The sequence below is a fragment of the Scyliorhinus torazame genome, chromosome 17 (genome assembly GCF_047496885.1).
Source record: "Scyliorhinus torazame isolate Kashiwa2021f chromosome 17, sScyTor2.1, whole genome shotgun sequence".
NCBI classification, from domain to species: Eukaryota; Metazoa; Chordata; class Chondrichthyes; order Carcharhiniformes; family Scyliorhinidae; genus Scyliorhinus; species Scyliorhinus torazame.
The window spans coordinates 139757137-139771666 of NC_092723.1; the positions used below are offsets into that span (position 1 = coordinate 139757137).

The 14530-nt window shown below is 52.7% G+C and overlaps 1 protein-coding gene across 1 annotated transcript in view; it reads left to right on the forward strand.

The window, feature by feature from the left end:
• LOC140394194 (UNC93-like protein MFSD11) overlaps positions 1 to 14530 on the forward strand; it is a 91024-nt gene that overhangs the window by 41961 nt on the left and 34533 nt on the right. The window contains exon 10 of the mRNA XM_072481171.1: positions 4446 to 4571. Coding sequence (XP_072337272.1) covers positions 4446 to 4571 — 126 coding nt within the window. The remainder of the gene's footprint in view (positions 1 to 4445; positions 4572 to 14530) is intronic.

Consider the following 14530-nt stretch of genomic DNA (forward strand, 5'->3'; position numbering starts at 1 on the left):
GTGGTGTACAGCAGTGAGAGTGGTGAGGGGATGTATGTGTACAGCAGTGAGTGGTGTACAGCGGTGAGAGTGGTGAAGGGATGTATGTGTACAGCAGTGAGTGGTGTACAGCAATGAGTGGTGTACAGCAGTGAGAGTGGTGAGAGGATGTATGTGTACAGCAGTGAGTGGTGTACAGCAATGAGTGGTGTACAGCAGTGAGTGGTGTACAGCGGTGAGAGTGGTGAAGGGATGTATGTGTACAGCAGTGAGTGGTGTACAGCAATGAGTGGTGTACAGCAATGAGTGGTGTACAGCAGTGAGAGTGGTGAGGGGATGTATGTGTACAGCAGTGAGTGGTGTACAGCAATGAGTGGTGTACAGCAGTGAGAGTGGTGAGGGGATGTATGTGTACAGCGGTGAGTGGTGTACAGCAGTGAGTGGTGTACAGCAGTGAGTGGTGTACAGCAGTGAGAGTGGCAAGGTAATAAATGTGTACAGTGGTGAGTGGTGTACAGCAGTGAGTGGTGAGGGGATGAATGTGTACAGCAGTGAGTGGTGTACAGCAGTGAGTGGTGTACAGTAGTGAGGGATGAGGGGATGAATGTGTACAGGAGTGAGTGGTGTACAGCAGTGAGTGATGTACAGCAGTGAGAGTGGTGAAGGGATGTATGTGTACAGCAGTGGGTGGTATACAGCAGTGAGTGGTGTACAGCAGTGAGAGTGGTGAGGGGATGTATGTGTACAGCAGTGAGTGGTGTACAGCAGTGAGAGTGGTGAGGGGATGTATGTGTACAGCAGTGAGTGGTGTACAACAGTGAGTGGTGTACAGCGGTGAGAGTGGTGAAGGGATGAATGTGTACAGCAGTGAGTGGTGTACAGCAATGAGTGGTGTACAGCAGTGAGAGTGGTGAGGGGATGTTTGTGTACAGCAGTGAGTGGTGTACAGCGGTGAGAGTGGTGAAGGGATGTATGTGTACAGCAGTGAGTGGTGTACAGCAATGAGTGGTGTACAGCAGTGAGAGTGGTGAGGGGATGTATGTGTACAGCAGTGAGTGGTGTACAGCAATGAGTGGTGTACAGCAATGAGTGGTGTACAGCAGTGAGAGTGGTGAGGGGATGTATGCGTACAGCAGTGAGTGGTGTACAGCAATGAGTGGTGTACAGCAGTGAGAGTGGTGAGGGGATGTATGTGTACAGCGGTGAGTGGTGTACAGCAGTGAGTGGTGTACAGCGGTGAGAGTGGTGAAGGGATGAATGTGTACAGCAGTGAGTGGTGTACAGCAATGAGTGGTGTACAGCAGTTAGAGTGGTGAGGGGATGTATGTGTACAGCAGTGAGTGGTGTACAGCAATGAGTGGTGTACAGCAGTGAGAGTGGTGAGGGGATGTATGCGTACAGCAGTGAGTGGTGTACAGCAATGAGTGGTGTACAGCAGTGAGAGTGGTGAGGGGATGTATGTGTACAGCGGTGAGTGGTGTACAGCAGTGAGTGGTGTACAGCGGTGAGAGTGGTGAAGGGATGAATGTGTACAGCAGTGAGTGGTGTACAGCAATGAGTGGTGTACAGCAGTTAGAGTGGTGAGGGGATGAATGTGTACAGCAGTGAGTGGTGTACAGCAGTGAGTGGTGTACAGCAATGAGAGTGGTGAGGGGATGAATGTGTACAGCAGTGAGTGGTGTACACTGGTGAGAGTCGTGAGGGGATGAATGTGTACAGCAGTGAGTGGTGTACAGCAGTGAGAGTGGTGGAGGGATGAATGTGTACAGCAGTAAGTGGTGTACAGCGGCGAGTGGTGTACAGCAGTGAGAGCGGCGAGGGGATGAATGTGTACAGCAGTGAGTGGTGTACAGCAGTGAGTGGTGTACAGCAGTGAGTGGTGTACAGCAGTGAGAGCCGTGAGGGGATGAATGTACAGACTCTAAATTTCAGGCGACCCCCCCCGGACAAATAACGCCTTCGGCAGAAACACCAGAAGGGAGTGAAATAAAAACAAAAACCTTGGTAGGATACTCATCTTGACCATCTGCACCTGCCCAACCAGTGACAGAGGGGACTGTCTCAGCTCTGCAGGTCCACCTAAACCTTGCTCACCAAACTCGTAAAGTTCAGTTTCGGCAGCTGTCCCGGGCCACCTGTACCTTCAAATGTCTAAAATGAGTACTCATCAGGCGGAATGGCAACGCCACCAAGTTAGCTCCCCTCCCCAGTGGAGTGACCAGAAAACATTCACTTTTTTCCAAATTCAATTTGTACCCAGAGAAAGCCCCAAATGCTTTAACAGCCCCATTATGTCCCCCATCATGGCAACCGGGTCCGTGATGTACAGCAACAGGCCGACAGCATATAACAATACCCGATGCTTCTTCCCCCCCTCCCCCCTATTATCCCTTCCATTTGTCCGACTTCCTCAAGGTGCTGGCCAACAGTTTAATCACCAATGCAAATAGGAGAGGGGACACGGGGCACCCTTGTCTCATTCCCCTATCATCGAATTTACAGTGCAGAAGGAGGCTATTCGGCCCGTCGAGTCTGCACCGGCTCTTGGAAAGAGCACCCTACCCAAGGTCAACACCCCCACCCTATCCCCATAACCCAGTAGCCCCATCCAACACTAAGAGCAATTTTGGACACTAAGGGCAATTTATCATGGCCAATCCACCTAACCTGCACATCTTTGGACTGTGGGAGGAAACCGGAGCACCCGGAGGAAACCCTAAAAATAACCCAAGCTTACATTGTTCATCCGAACACTGGCCTTTGGTTCCTTGTACAACAACTTAACCCATGACACAAACTTAGGTCCAAACCCGAACCGCTCCAACACTGCGAACAGGTAGCCCCACTCTACTCTACCCTATCAAAGGGCTTCGCCGCATCCAAAACCATGATCACTTCTTGTTCTCTCCCTAACAAGGTTTTTGTTTTTATTTCAGTGCCTTCTGGTGTTTCTGCCTAAGGAACAATACCACATTCAGTAGGCACCGCACATTGAAAGACAATTATCTACCCTTAACAAAATCCTTTTAATCCTCCCAATAACCTGCGGGAGATTCCCCTCAAGCTGAGCGCCAGCACCTTCGGCAACATTCAACAATGAGATTGGTCGGTATGACCCGCACTCCACCGGGTCCTTGTCCTTTTTCAATAGGAGTGAGATTGATGCCGGACTCATCATCTCTGGGAGCAACCCCTGGATCAATGAATCCTCAAATGCCTCCACCAATAACGGCACCACATGATCTGCAAACATCTTATAAAACTCTACTGGGAACCAATCCAGTCCCAATGCCTTCCCCGTCTGGATACACCAATCGCCTTCCTAACTTTCTCCACCCCCAAAGGCTCCTCAAATCCTTCCTGATCCTTCTCCTCCAACTTGACACACTCTAATCCATCAAAAAAGTCCACCTCATCCCAAGGCGGCTCCGAGCTGTACAATCTCTTATGGAACGCCTCAAATGCTTAATTCACCTCCTCCGATGCCGACTCCGACCTAGAGCCCTCTCTGGCCTCGGGCAACCCCATGATCCTCAAGATCCGCCGCCCTGATCTGTTCTCAATATTCTCCACCTTGCCTCTCACGCCTTTATTTCTGACCCCACCTTGGCTAGTTCAGCTTCCAGCTAGGTGAGTTGATCACTGTTCCTCGACAATGCCTCCTCCACCCCCTTCAGCACCTCACCCTGCTCTTGCACCACCTCTGCTGTTCTTCCAAGTGTCTCCCCTATCGGGGCAGTAGATCCTCCACAGAATGTTTGTGCGATTCCAACATCTCCCTCTCTTGCCGCTCAAAGTGCTTATTAAACTGACATTCAAATTCCACCGCTGTCACCTCCGTCAATGTATCAACCGTTATAAAGGCGGCCCCACCCAGCAAGCTTGACTCCCCCATCTTCCGTGCCAATGCACCTTTCCCTGTGCTCGACCATGCCGACCGACTAGCACTCGAATACGTCCTCCCAGCAGCTTCTCGTTGGCTCTTGGACATTCTTTACCAACTAAGTCTCACTGGGGACAAACTTCTTATGGTTTTCCCTCCAAAAAAGGGTGGAAAGTATCAAAAACCCAGGACTCTAGCGGGAGCTACCCAACATGCGACCTCCTCTCGCATGCCGCCACCGGAAGCTCCCCAGGGAGTGTTTGACGTGGACAGTGCAGAGCGAGCTTTACTCTGTATCTAATCTCTGCTGTAACTGCCCTGGGAGTGTTTGATGGGGACAGTGTAAAGGGAACTTTACTCTGCATATAGCCTGTGCCTAACCTGCCCTGGGAGAGATTGATGTGGACAGTGCAGAGGGAGCTTTATTCTGTATCTAATCTATGCTGTATAAGCTCCTAGAGTGGTTGATGTGGACAGTACAGAGCGAGTTTTACTTGGTATATAACTTGTGCTGTACCTGCTATCATGATGTTCGTGAGTCAATCGTTGTTTACCTCTTGTGTTGGGGGTGTTGATATTCCAGGGCTGGTGCTGACCTTTTACAGTGGAGTCTACGGGACATGTATTGGAGCCACCAGAGAGTTTGGGCCAGTGGCCAAAGGTCTCATTGGCCTCTCAGGGATATTCATTGGCATCGGAGAGATTCTTGGTAAGTTTGAAAAATGATTTTACCAAGCAGAGGATGGGAGGGAGGTCGGAGGATGGGAGGTTTAGGGAGGGAGATCAGTAGATGGGAGATTTGGGGAGGGAGGTCAGTGGATGGGAGGTTTAGGGAGGGAGGTAAGAGGATGGGAGGTTTGGGAAGGGAGGTCAGTAGATGGGAGATTTGTGGAGGGAGATCAGTAGATGGAAGGTTTGGGGGGGAGGTCAGTGGATGGGAAGTTTGGGGAATGGGGTCAAAGGATGGGAGGGTTGGGGAAGGGGTGTCAGAGGATGGGAGGGTTGGGGAAGGGGTGTCAGAGGATGGGAGGGTTGGGGAAGGGGTGTCAGAGGATGGGGGATTTGGGGGAGGGGGTCAGAGGATGGGAAGGTTTGGGAATGGCTTCGGTGGATGGGAGATATGGAAAAGGAGGGTGAGATATTGGGAGGGTTGGGGAGGGAGTGAGAGGTCGGGAGGGTTGGGGAAGGGGGTCAGACAATGGGAAGGTTGGGAGAACGGGTCAGGGTGGAAGGGTTGGGGAAAGGGGGTGAGAGATTGGGAGGGTTGGGCAGAGAGTTCAGAGGCTGGGAGGTTTAGGGAAGGGGTCAGAGGATGGGAGGGTTGGGGGAGGGGGATCAGAGGATGGGGGCTTGGGGAAGGGGGTCAGTGGATGGCGGAGGGGGCGAGGGTTGAGGTTTGGGGAGGGAGGTCAGAGGATGAGAGTTTGGGGGAGGGGGCAGTAGATGGTAAGGTTGGTGAGGGAGATCAGAGGATGGGAGGGTTGGGGAAGGGGGTTAGAGGATGGGAGGATTGGGGGAGGGGGTCAGTGGATGGGTAGGTTGAGGAGGGAGTCAGAGAATGGGTAGGTTGGGGAGGGAGATCAAATCTTGGGAGGAAGCTTGTGGAGGGAGGTTGGAAGTTAGGGAGAAATGTAAGAAGTCATGTGAAGTGTCTGAGGTCAAAATAAAGAGGAGCAATATTAAAATTAGAGTCCGAACATTCTCAAGGAAATCTGGAAACAGGAAAGATAGTGAACATCTGGAACTCTGTACTCAAAGGAAGATACAGATTATCCTAGATCCTAGATTATCCAAGGGTAGTGACCTAGGTCTAACCATCTTCAGCTGCTTCATCAATGACCTGCCTTCCATCAGAAGGTCAGAAATGGGGATGTTTGGGGATGACTGCACAATGTTCAGCGTCATTCCCGACTCCTCAGATAATGAAGCAGTCCATGTCCAAATGCAGCAACATCTGGACAATATCCAGTCTTGGGCTGACAAGTGGTAAATTACATTTGCGCCACACAAGTGCCAATAATTGACCATCTCCAACAAGAGAGGATCTAACCACCACCCCTTGACATTCAATGGCATTACCATCACTGAATCCCCCACCATCAACACCCTGGGAGGTACCAATGATCAGAACTGAACCGGACCAGCCATATAGTGGTGCAAGAACAGGTTAGAGGCTAAGGATACTGTGGTGAGTAACTCACCTCCTGACTCCCCAAAGCATGTCCACCATCAACAAAGCACAAGTCAGGAGTGTAATGGAACACTCTCCACTTGCCTGGATGAGTGCAGCTCCAACAACACTCAAGAAGCTCAGCGCCATCCAGGACAAAGCAGCCTGCTTGATTGATACTCCATCCACCACCTTAAACATCCATTCCCTCCACCACCAATGCACAGTAACAGCAGTGTGCACATCTACATGATGCACTGCAGCAACTCACCAAGGCAGCACCTTCCAAACCCACGACCTCTATCACCTCAAAGGACAACAGCATCAGATGCATGGGAACAGCAGCACCTGCAAGTTCTCCCCACTGCACAGCATCCAGACTCAGAAATATAGTGCCGTTTCTTCACTGCCACTGGGTGAAAATCTCGGAACTCCCTCTTAGCAGTGTGGGTGTACCTACACCACATGGACTGCAGCGGTTTAAGAAGGCAGTTCACCACCACTGAAAGAAGGGCAACTAGGGCTGAACGATAAATGCACACCTAGCCAGTGATGCCCATATTCCATTAAAGAATAAAAAACAGGGGCTTGATGGGCTGAATGGCCTCCTCTTCTTGTGTAAGAAACCCGAGAGGTTGAATGGCTCCCTTGCTCGGCTCCCTTGCTCAAATGAGCTGGTGAAGATTAGAGCACTTGGGGACTGTAGACCATAGTCTATATGGTTTCCCATTCAGAGCTGTAAGGTCTCAGTTTCGCATAAATAACTGTTCTGTTCATTTAGTATATTGGGAGCGGCCAAGTCACATCAGGCCAGAGCTAGCATTGTGCAGTTGAGATGAGAAGTTATGACTGTGGTGCTGGAAACTCGGGACGCCCCAGCCCCGTGTCCCTTTTGAGTGGTTGTTTAGGGTGATAGGGCAGGAGAGACGGCAACTTCCTTCGGCTCAGAGATCACGATCAGAAAGTGCTCAATTGGACTGATTAAAAATGAAGCCCTGGGGGTCGCGTGATATGAATGCGGGAGCGGCTGCGTTTTTCCATACTTTCGCACTGTTTGTCTTTTAATCCTTTACTTTATCCTGGTGCACATTTTATAATTGTCTTTTCTCGGGCCATATGCTTCGAAATACGTTCCTGGATGATGCTGACTGGAATTTTGTGATGAGAAGCTGGGTTAAATCGTAAAGAATCTTTGTGTGATTGAGGCGGTCGGAGTTGGCTGGGGTGGGGCCCAGCTTGCAGTGGCTTTGTTGCTGATTAGCAGGTTGTCACCTTGGTGGTGCAATGGGCATCGGGTTGATGGCCGCCTCTGAGAGTGTTATTCTGGATGATGATCTCGGCTCCCTGTCTTTGGACTTCACCTTGAGGAACCAGATAGTATCCTTGAGGGAATGATGGAGGCACAGGAGAGAATCTGTGCACATTTTTAAAAAAAATGTATTCTCCTTTTTCACATTTTCTCCCACATTTACACCCAACAATAAACAATCAGTAACGAATGTAATGTCAATCCCCATATTAATAACAACGATCCCATTCTCCCATGTTGACATAAACAAATGACAAAAAGGAATCAGGAATCAGCCACAGTCCTCCTCCCCCCAACCCTCCCAGCCCCCAACCCCCCTCATGTTCGATGTGCTCCAATTCTCGAAAGTGCATAATGAATAACGCCCATGAATTGTAGAACCCCTCCATCCTTCCCCTCAGTTCAAATTTGACCTTTTCAAGCGTTAAGAATTCCAGCAGGTCCCCCCGCCACGCCAGAGCACAGGTTGGAGGTTGATCTCCACCCTAACAGGATCCGCCTTCGGGCGATTATCGAGGCGAAGGCTACAACATCTGCCTAAGCGCCCATTTCCAACCCCGGCTGGCCCGACACCCCGAATATGGCCGCCCGAGGGCACGTGCCCAGTTTCACGTGCACCACTTTAGAGATTACCCTAAAAACCTCCTTCCAGTAATCCTCCAGCTTTGGACAGGACAAAAACATATGAACGTGGTTTGCGGGGCCTCCCCCGCAACGTTCACACACATCTTCTACCCACTCAAAGAGCCGGCTCATCCTCGCCCTTGTAAGGTGCGCTCTGTACACCACCTTCAGCCGTATCAGCCCCAACCACGCGCACGAGGTGGAGACGTTCACCCTCCAGAGCACCTCACATCAGAACCCCTCCTCCATATCCTCTCCCAACTCTTCTTCCCACTTTGCCTTGATCCCTTCTAGTGGCGCCTGCTCCTCCTCCAAAATAGCCTGTAAACCGCCAGTACTACCCTGTCGTCAGCACCTGCTCCAGCAATGTGGAAGCCGGCTCTACTGGGAAGCACTGTGTCGTGTTAGATACACTGCTCTAACATTGGCTGCAAATGGATACAGCTTAGATCAGAAAGATACTCCAGACCTTGAAGTTAGTTCAATCAGCTTTATTGAACTAAGAGCACAGTTAGCACAGTTCTCTGTGAGTTCGACTCTCTGCTAACTTAAGTGTGGTTACTCTGTCTGACTGAACCAGACTAGCTCTTAGCCACGTGGTGGAGGTGTGAGATTGTAACAACACCCTTAACTGACTCTCGAGATATTCATCAGTGGAAAGAGGCAGAGTGTGAGTGCCTCGTGTCTTTTATAGTCAGATCCCACCCCTGAGTGTTCTGCCTGCTTATTGGTCATGTCCTGTTCTCTGTGTCCATTAGTTGCTTGTCTGTATATCATTATGTGTGTGTCTCCATATCATGACATCTCTCCTTTTTTTTATGTTTGAATGACATATGTGAATGTATTTACAAGAATAGGCCAATATTAACATATATACATGCAGTGGATGTGAACATATGTACATGTGAAAACAGCTGTCTAATGCTAGAACACAGAACATAGCAAACAGAACAAATGTTCATATGTCCAGTCTCTGTGGCTTGCGTCTGATCCTGGTCGACCGCTGGAGAGGTGGTGGTGGGGACGACAGCGCATTGATGGGGTGGGTTTGAAGCCTGACTGGTGGCCTTGTGAGTCGAGGTATCAGGAGATGGCAAAACAACAGAAGGAAACGGAGAAGAATGTGGTTGCGGGCAGGCAACTTTGCTCAGTGCCCGTCTGTTTCATGCACAACAGAACCATCAGCCAGACGCACAACATACGAGCGGGGGGCAGCCTGTCAAACAACGACAGCTGGAGCTGACCAGCCTCAATCAGGGATCTTGACCCGAACAGTGTCTGATGGGGATAACACGGGCAAATCGGTGGCATGAGCATCGTAGCCCTGTTTTTGCCGGTCTCGGAGTTGCTGCACCTTCTGCAGCACCAGGAGATGATCCAGGTTGGGCACGTGTATGGCTGGAAGTGTCGTTCGCAGGTCCCTGTTCATCAGGAGTTGAGCCGCCGACATGCCAGTGGACAATGGGGTTGCCCTGTACGCAAGCAGCGCAAGGTGAATGTCAGACGCAGAATCCGCGGCCTTGCAGATGAGCTGCTTCAGTATGTGCACCCCTTTCTCAACTTTTCCGTTTGACTGCGGATCGTGTGGGCTGGAAGTGTTATGTTTGAACTGATACGACTGGGCAAACAGAGACCATTCATGGCTGTTGAAGCACGGGCCATTGTCACTCATGACAGTGAGTGGGATACCAGGCCTGGAGAACGTCTCCTTACAGGCCTTGATTTTAAATATATATATATTTATTAAAGTTTTTTAACACAATTTTTCTCCCTTACAAACAATAACCCCCCCCCCCAAACAACAAAATAACAAGAAATCGCACAGAGCAAGATATATACATGGCAAAATGATATGTTTACGTAGCTTTGTACACTGGCTCTCTCCCGCACGTGCCAGTTTCCCCAACCCTTCGTGTTATCTCTTGCTCATCCACCCTCCAAGGCAATACCCCCCCCCCCCCCCCCCCCCCACCTCCCAGGACGTCCCCGTCCCCCCCGCTGCTGCTGACCGACCTTCCTCTAACGCTCCGCGAGATAGTCTAGGAACGGTTGCCACCGCCTGCAGAACCCCTGCGCAGACCCTCTCAAGGCAAACTTAATCCTCTCCAGCTTTATGAACCCAGCCATGTCGTTTATCCAGGCCTCCACGCTGGGGGGCTTCGCCTCCTTCCACATTAGCAAGATCCTTCGCCGGGCTACTAGGGATGCAAAGGCCAGAATGCCGGCCTCTTTCGCCTCCTGCACTCCCGGCTCGTCCACTGGTCCAAATTTTGCGAGCCCCCAGCTTGGCTTGACCTGGACTGTCACTACCTGAGATATTACACCCCGCCACTCCTCTCCAGAACCCCTCCAGTGCCGGGCATGATCAAAACATATGGACATGGTTCGCCGGACTTCCTGAGCACCTTCCACATCTGTCCTCTACCCCAAAAAACCTACTCAGCCTCGCCCCCGTGAAGTGCGCTCTGTGAACCACCTTAAATTGTATCAGGCTGAGCCTGGCACACGAGGAGGAGGAATTAACCCTACCTAGGGCATCAGCCCACAGACCTTCCTCAATCTCCTCCCCCAGCTCCTCCTCCCATTTACCCTTCAGCTCCTCTACCAGCACTTCCCCCTCTTCTTTCATCTCCTGGTATGTCGCCGACACCTTGCCCTCCCCGACCCATACACCCGAGATCACCCTGTCTTGAATTTCTTGTGCCGGGAGAAACAGGAATTCCCTCACCTGTCGCCTCACAAATGCCCTCACCTGCACATATCTAAAGGCATTTCCCGGGGGTATCTCGAACTTCTCCTCCAGTGCCCCTCGGCTCGCAAACGTCCCGTCAATGAACAGGTCCCCCATTCTTCTAATCCCCGCCCGATGCCAGCTCTGGAACCCCCCGTCCATCTTCCCCGGGACAAACCGATGGTTCCCCCTGATCGGGGACCACACCGAGGCTCCCATTGCACCCCTGTTCTATCTCCACTGGCCCCAGATCCTTAGCGTTGCCGCCACCACCGGGCTCGTGGCATACTTTGTCAACGAGAGCGGCAGCGGTGCCGTCACCAACGCCCCCAGGCTCGTTCCTTTACAGGACGCCATCTCCATCCTCTTCCATGCCGCCCCCTCTCCCTCCATAACCCACTTGCGGATCATCACCACATTTGCTGCCCAGTAGTAGCTCCCTAGGTTTGGCAGCGCCAACCCTCCTCGGTCTCTACTTCATTCCAGGAACCCTCTCCTTACCCTCGGGGTCCTATTCGCCCACACAAACCCCATTATACTCCAACCTACTCTCTTGAAAAAGGTCTTGGTGATCACGATGGGAAGGCACTGAAACACAAACAGAAACCTCGGAAGGACCACCATTTTGACCGACTGCACTCTACCCGCCAGCGAGAGCGGTAACATGTCCCATCTTTTGAAGTCCTCATCCATTTGCTCCACCAACCTCGTCAGATTCAGTTTATGTAGTGCCCCCCAACTCCTGGCTATCTGGATCCCCAGATAACGAAAGCTCCCCTCCGCCCTCCTCAGCGGTAGGTCCCCTATCCCTCTTTCTTGGTCCCCTGCCTGTAATACGAAGAGCTCACTCTTCCCTACATTGAGCTTATAGCCCGGAAACTCCCCAAACTCCCTTAGAGTCTGCATGACCTCCACCATCCCCTCCATTGGATCCGCCACGTACAGCAACAGGTCATCCGCATATAGCGACACCCGATGCTCTTCTCCCCCTCGGACCACCCCCCTCCATTTATTAGACTCCCTTAATGACATGGCCAAGGGTTCGATCGCCAATGCAAACAACAGGGGGGACAGGGGGCACCCCTGCCTCGTTCCTCTGTACAGCCGAAAGTACTCCGACCTCCACCGGTTCGTCACTACACTCGCCACTGGGGCTCTATAAAGGAGCTTAACCCAACTGATAAACCCTCCCCCGAACCCAAACCTACGCAGCACCTCCCAGAGGTACTCCCACTCTACTCGGTCAAAGGCCTTCTCCGCGTCCATAGCTGCCACTATCTCCGCTTCTCCTTCCTCCGATGGCATCATTATCACGTTTAAGAGCCGCCGTACATTAGTGTTTAATTGCCTGCCCTTTAAATCCCATCTGGTCCTCGCGGATCACCCCCGGGACACAGTCCTCGATCCTCGTGGCCAGCACTTTTGCCAGCAACTTAGCATCCACATTGAGGAGCGAGATCGGCCTGTACGATCCACATTTCAGTGGGTCCTTGTCCCGCTTTAAGATCAAAGAAATTGTCGCTTCCGACATTGTCGGGGGCAGGGTCCCCTCCTCTCTTGCCTCATTAAAGGTCCTCACTAGTAGCGGGGCCAACAGGTCTACGTACTTCCTGTAGAACTCCACCGGGAACCCGTCCGGTCCCGGGACCTTCCCCGCCTGCATACTCCCCAAACCCTTGCTCAGCTCCTCCAACCCAATTGGTGCCCCCAAACCAGCCACCTCTTGCTCCTCCACCCTCGGGAATCTCAGTTGGTCTAGGAATCGTCTCATCCCCTCTTCCCCCGCTGGGGGCTGGGATCTGTACAGCTCTTCATAGAAGGCCTTAAATGCCTCGTTTATTTTCGTCGCACTTCGAACCGTGGCTCCCTTCCATCTTTGACTCCCCCTATTTTCCTCGCTGCCATCCTCTTACGGAGCTGGTGTGCCAGCATCCGACTAGCCTTTTCCCCATACTCGTAGGTCGCCCCCTGCGCCTTCCTCCACTGTGCCTCCGCTTTCCCTGTGGTCAACAGGTCAAACTCCAGCTGTAGCCGTCGTCTTTCCCCAAGTAATCTTTCCTTCGGGGCCTCTGCGTATCTCCTGTCCACTCTCAAAATCTCCCCCACTAACCTCTCCCTTTCCATGCCCTCTGTCTTCTCCCTATGAGCCCTGATGGAGATTAGCTCTCCCCTGATCACCGCCTTCAACGCCTCTCATACCACCCCCACCCGCACCTCCCCGTTGTCGTTGGCCTCCAAGTACTTTTCAATACACCCCCTCACCTTCCCACACACCACCTCATCTGCCAGCAGTCCCACATCCAGCCGCCACAGCGGGCGTTGGTCCCTCTCCTCTCCCAGCTCCAGTTCCACCCAGTGCGGGGCGTGGTCTGAAACGACTATGGCCGAATACTCCGTCCCCTCCACCCTCGGGATGAGCGCCCGGCCCAGAACAAAAAAAATCTATCCGGGAGTAGGCTTTGTGCACATGGGAGAAAAAAGAAAATTCCCTGGCCTGCGGCCTTGCAAACCGCCATGGGTCCACTCCCCCCCTTTTGATCCATAAACCCCCTAAGCACCTTGGCCGCCGCCGGCCTTTTTCCAGTCCTTGATCTGGAGCGGTCCAGTGCTGGATCCAACACTGTATTGAAGTCCCCTCCCATTATCAGGCCTCCTATCTCCAGGTCCGGAATGCGCCCCAACATGCGCTTCATGAATCCAGCATCATCCCAGTTCGGGGCGTATACATTTACCAACACCACCCACGTCCCTTGCAACCTACCGCTCACCATCACATATCGCCCTCTATTATCCACTACGATAGTCTTGGCCTCAAATGACACCCGCTTTCCCACCAATATTGCCACCCCTCTATTCTTCGCGTCCAGTCCCGAGTGGAATACCTGTCCTACCCATCCCTTTCCTAACCTGACCTGGTCCGCCACCTTCAGGTGTGTCTCTTGGAGCATGACCACGTCTGCCTTCAGTCCCTTTAAGTGCGCGAACACTCGAGCCCTCTTCACCGGCCCATTCAGGCCCCACACGTTCCACGTTATCAGCCGGATTGGAGGGGCTCTCACCCCCCCACCCCCCCTCCCTGCTGACTAGCCATCTCCTTTTCTGGGCCAGTCCCGTGTCCGCGCCTCCCTCACCCTCCAGTCCCCCAGCCGGGGGACCCCCGTCCCGACCACCTCTTCTGTGTCCCATTCCCTTTCGGCCAGTGCAGCAGCAACCCTTTTTCCCCCCCTTCCCCCCTCCCCTCCCCACCGCTAGACCCCTGTCTAGCTTTTTTGCTCCCCCCATATCACTCCCGTAAGTCAGCTGACACCTGCTGACCCCGGCTTCCCCCGCTGTCCCTTTGACCCCCCCCCCCCCGGTGTGGTAGTCTCCCAATCAATACGCGTTCCTTCGTTCCCCTTCCCGCCTTTCTTCCCGCGCGCGGGAAAAACCGCGCGCTTTCCAAAGCCCGCCCCGCCCCCTCTGGCGCAGCTCCTGCCGCGGCCTTGTCTCTCTCCCCCAGCCCATGTAACATTTCCTGCGCGTGATTGACCCCCTATATACAACAACCATCACACATCAAACCCCGAAACATCCCCCCCACCCTCACAAACCCTCAGTTAGAGTCCAACTTTTCGGCTTGTACAAAGGTCCACGCCTCTTCAGGTGTTTCGAAGTAATAGTGTTGGCCCTTGTATGTGACCCACAGTCGCGCTGGCTGCAGCATTCCGAATTTCACTCCTTTCCGGTGCAACACCGCTTTGGCCCGGTTGAAACCCGCTCTCCGCTTTGCAACCTCCGTGCTCCAGTCCGGGTATATTCGGATCTCTGCACTGTCCCACTTACTGCTCCGCTCCT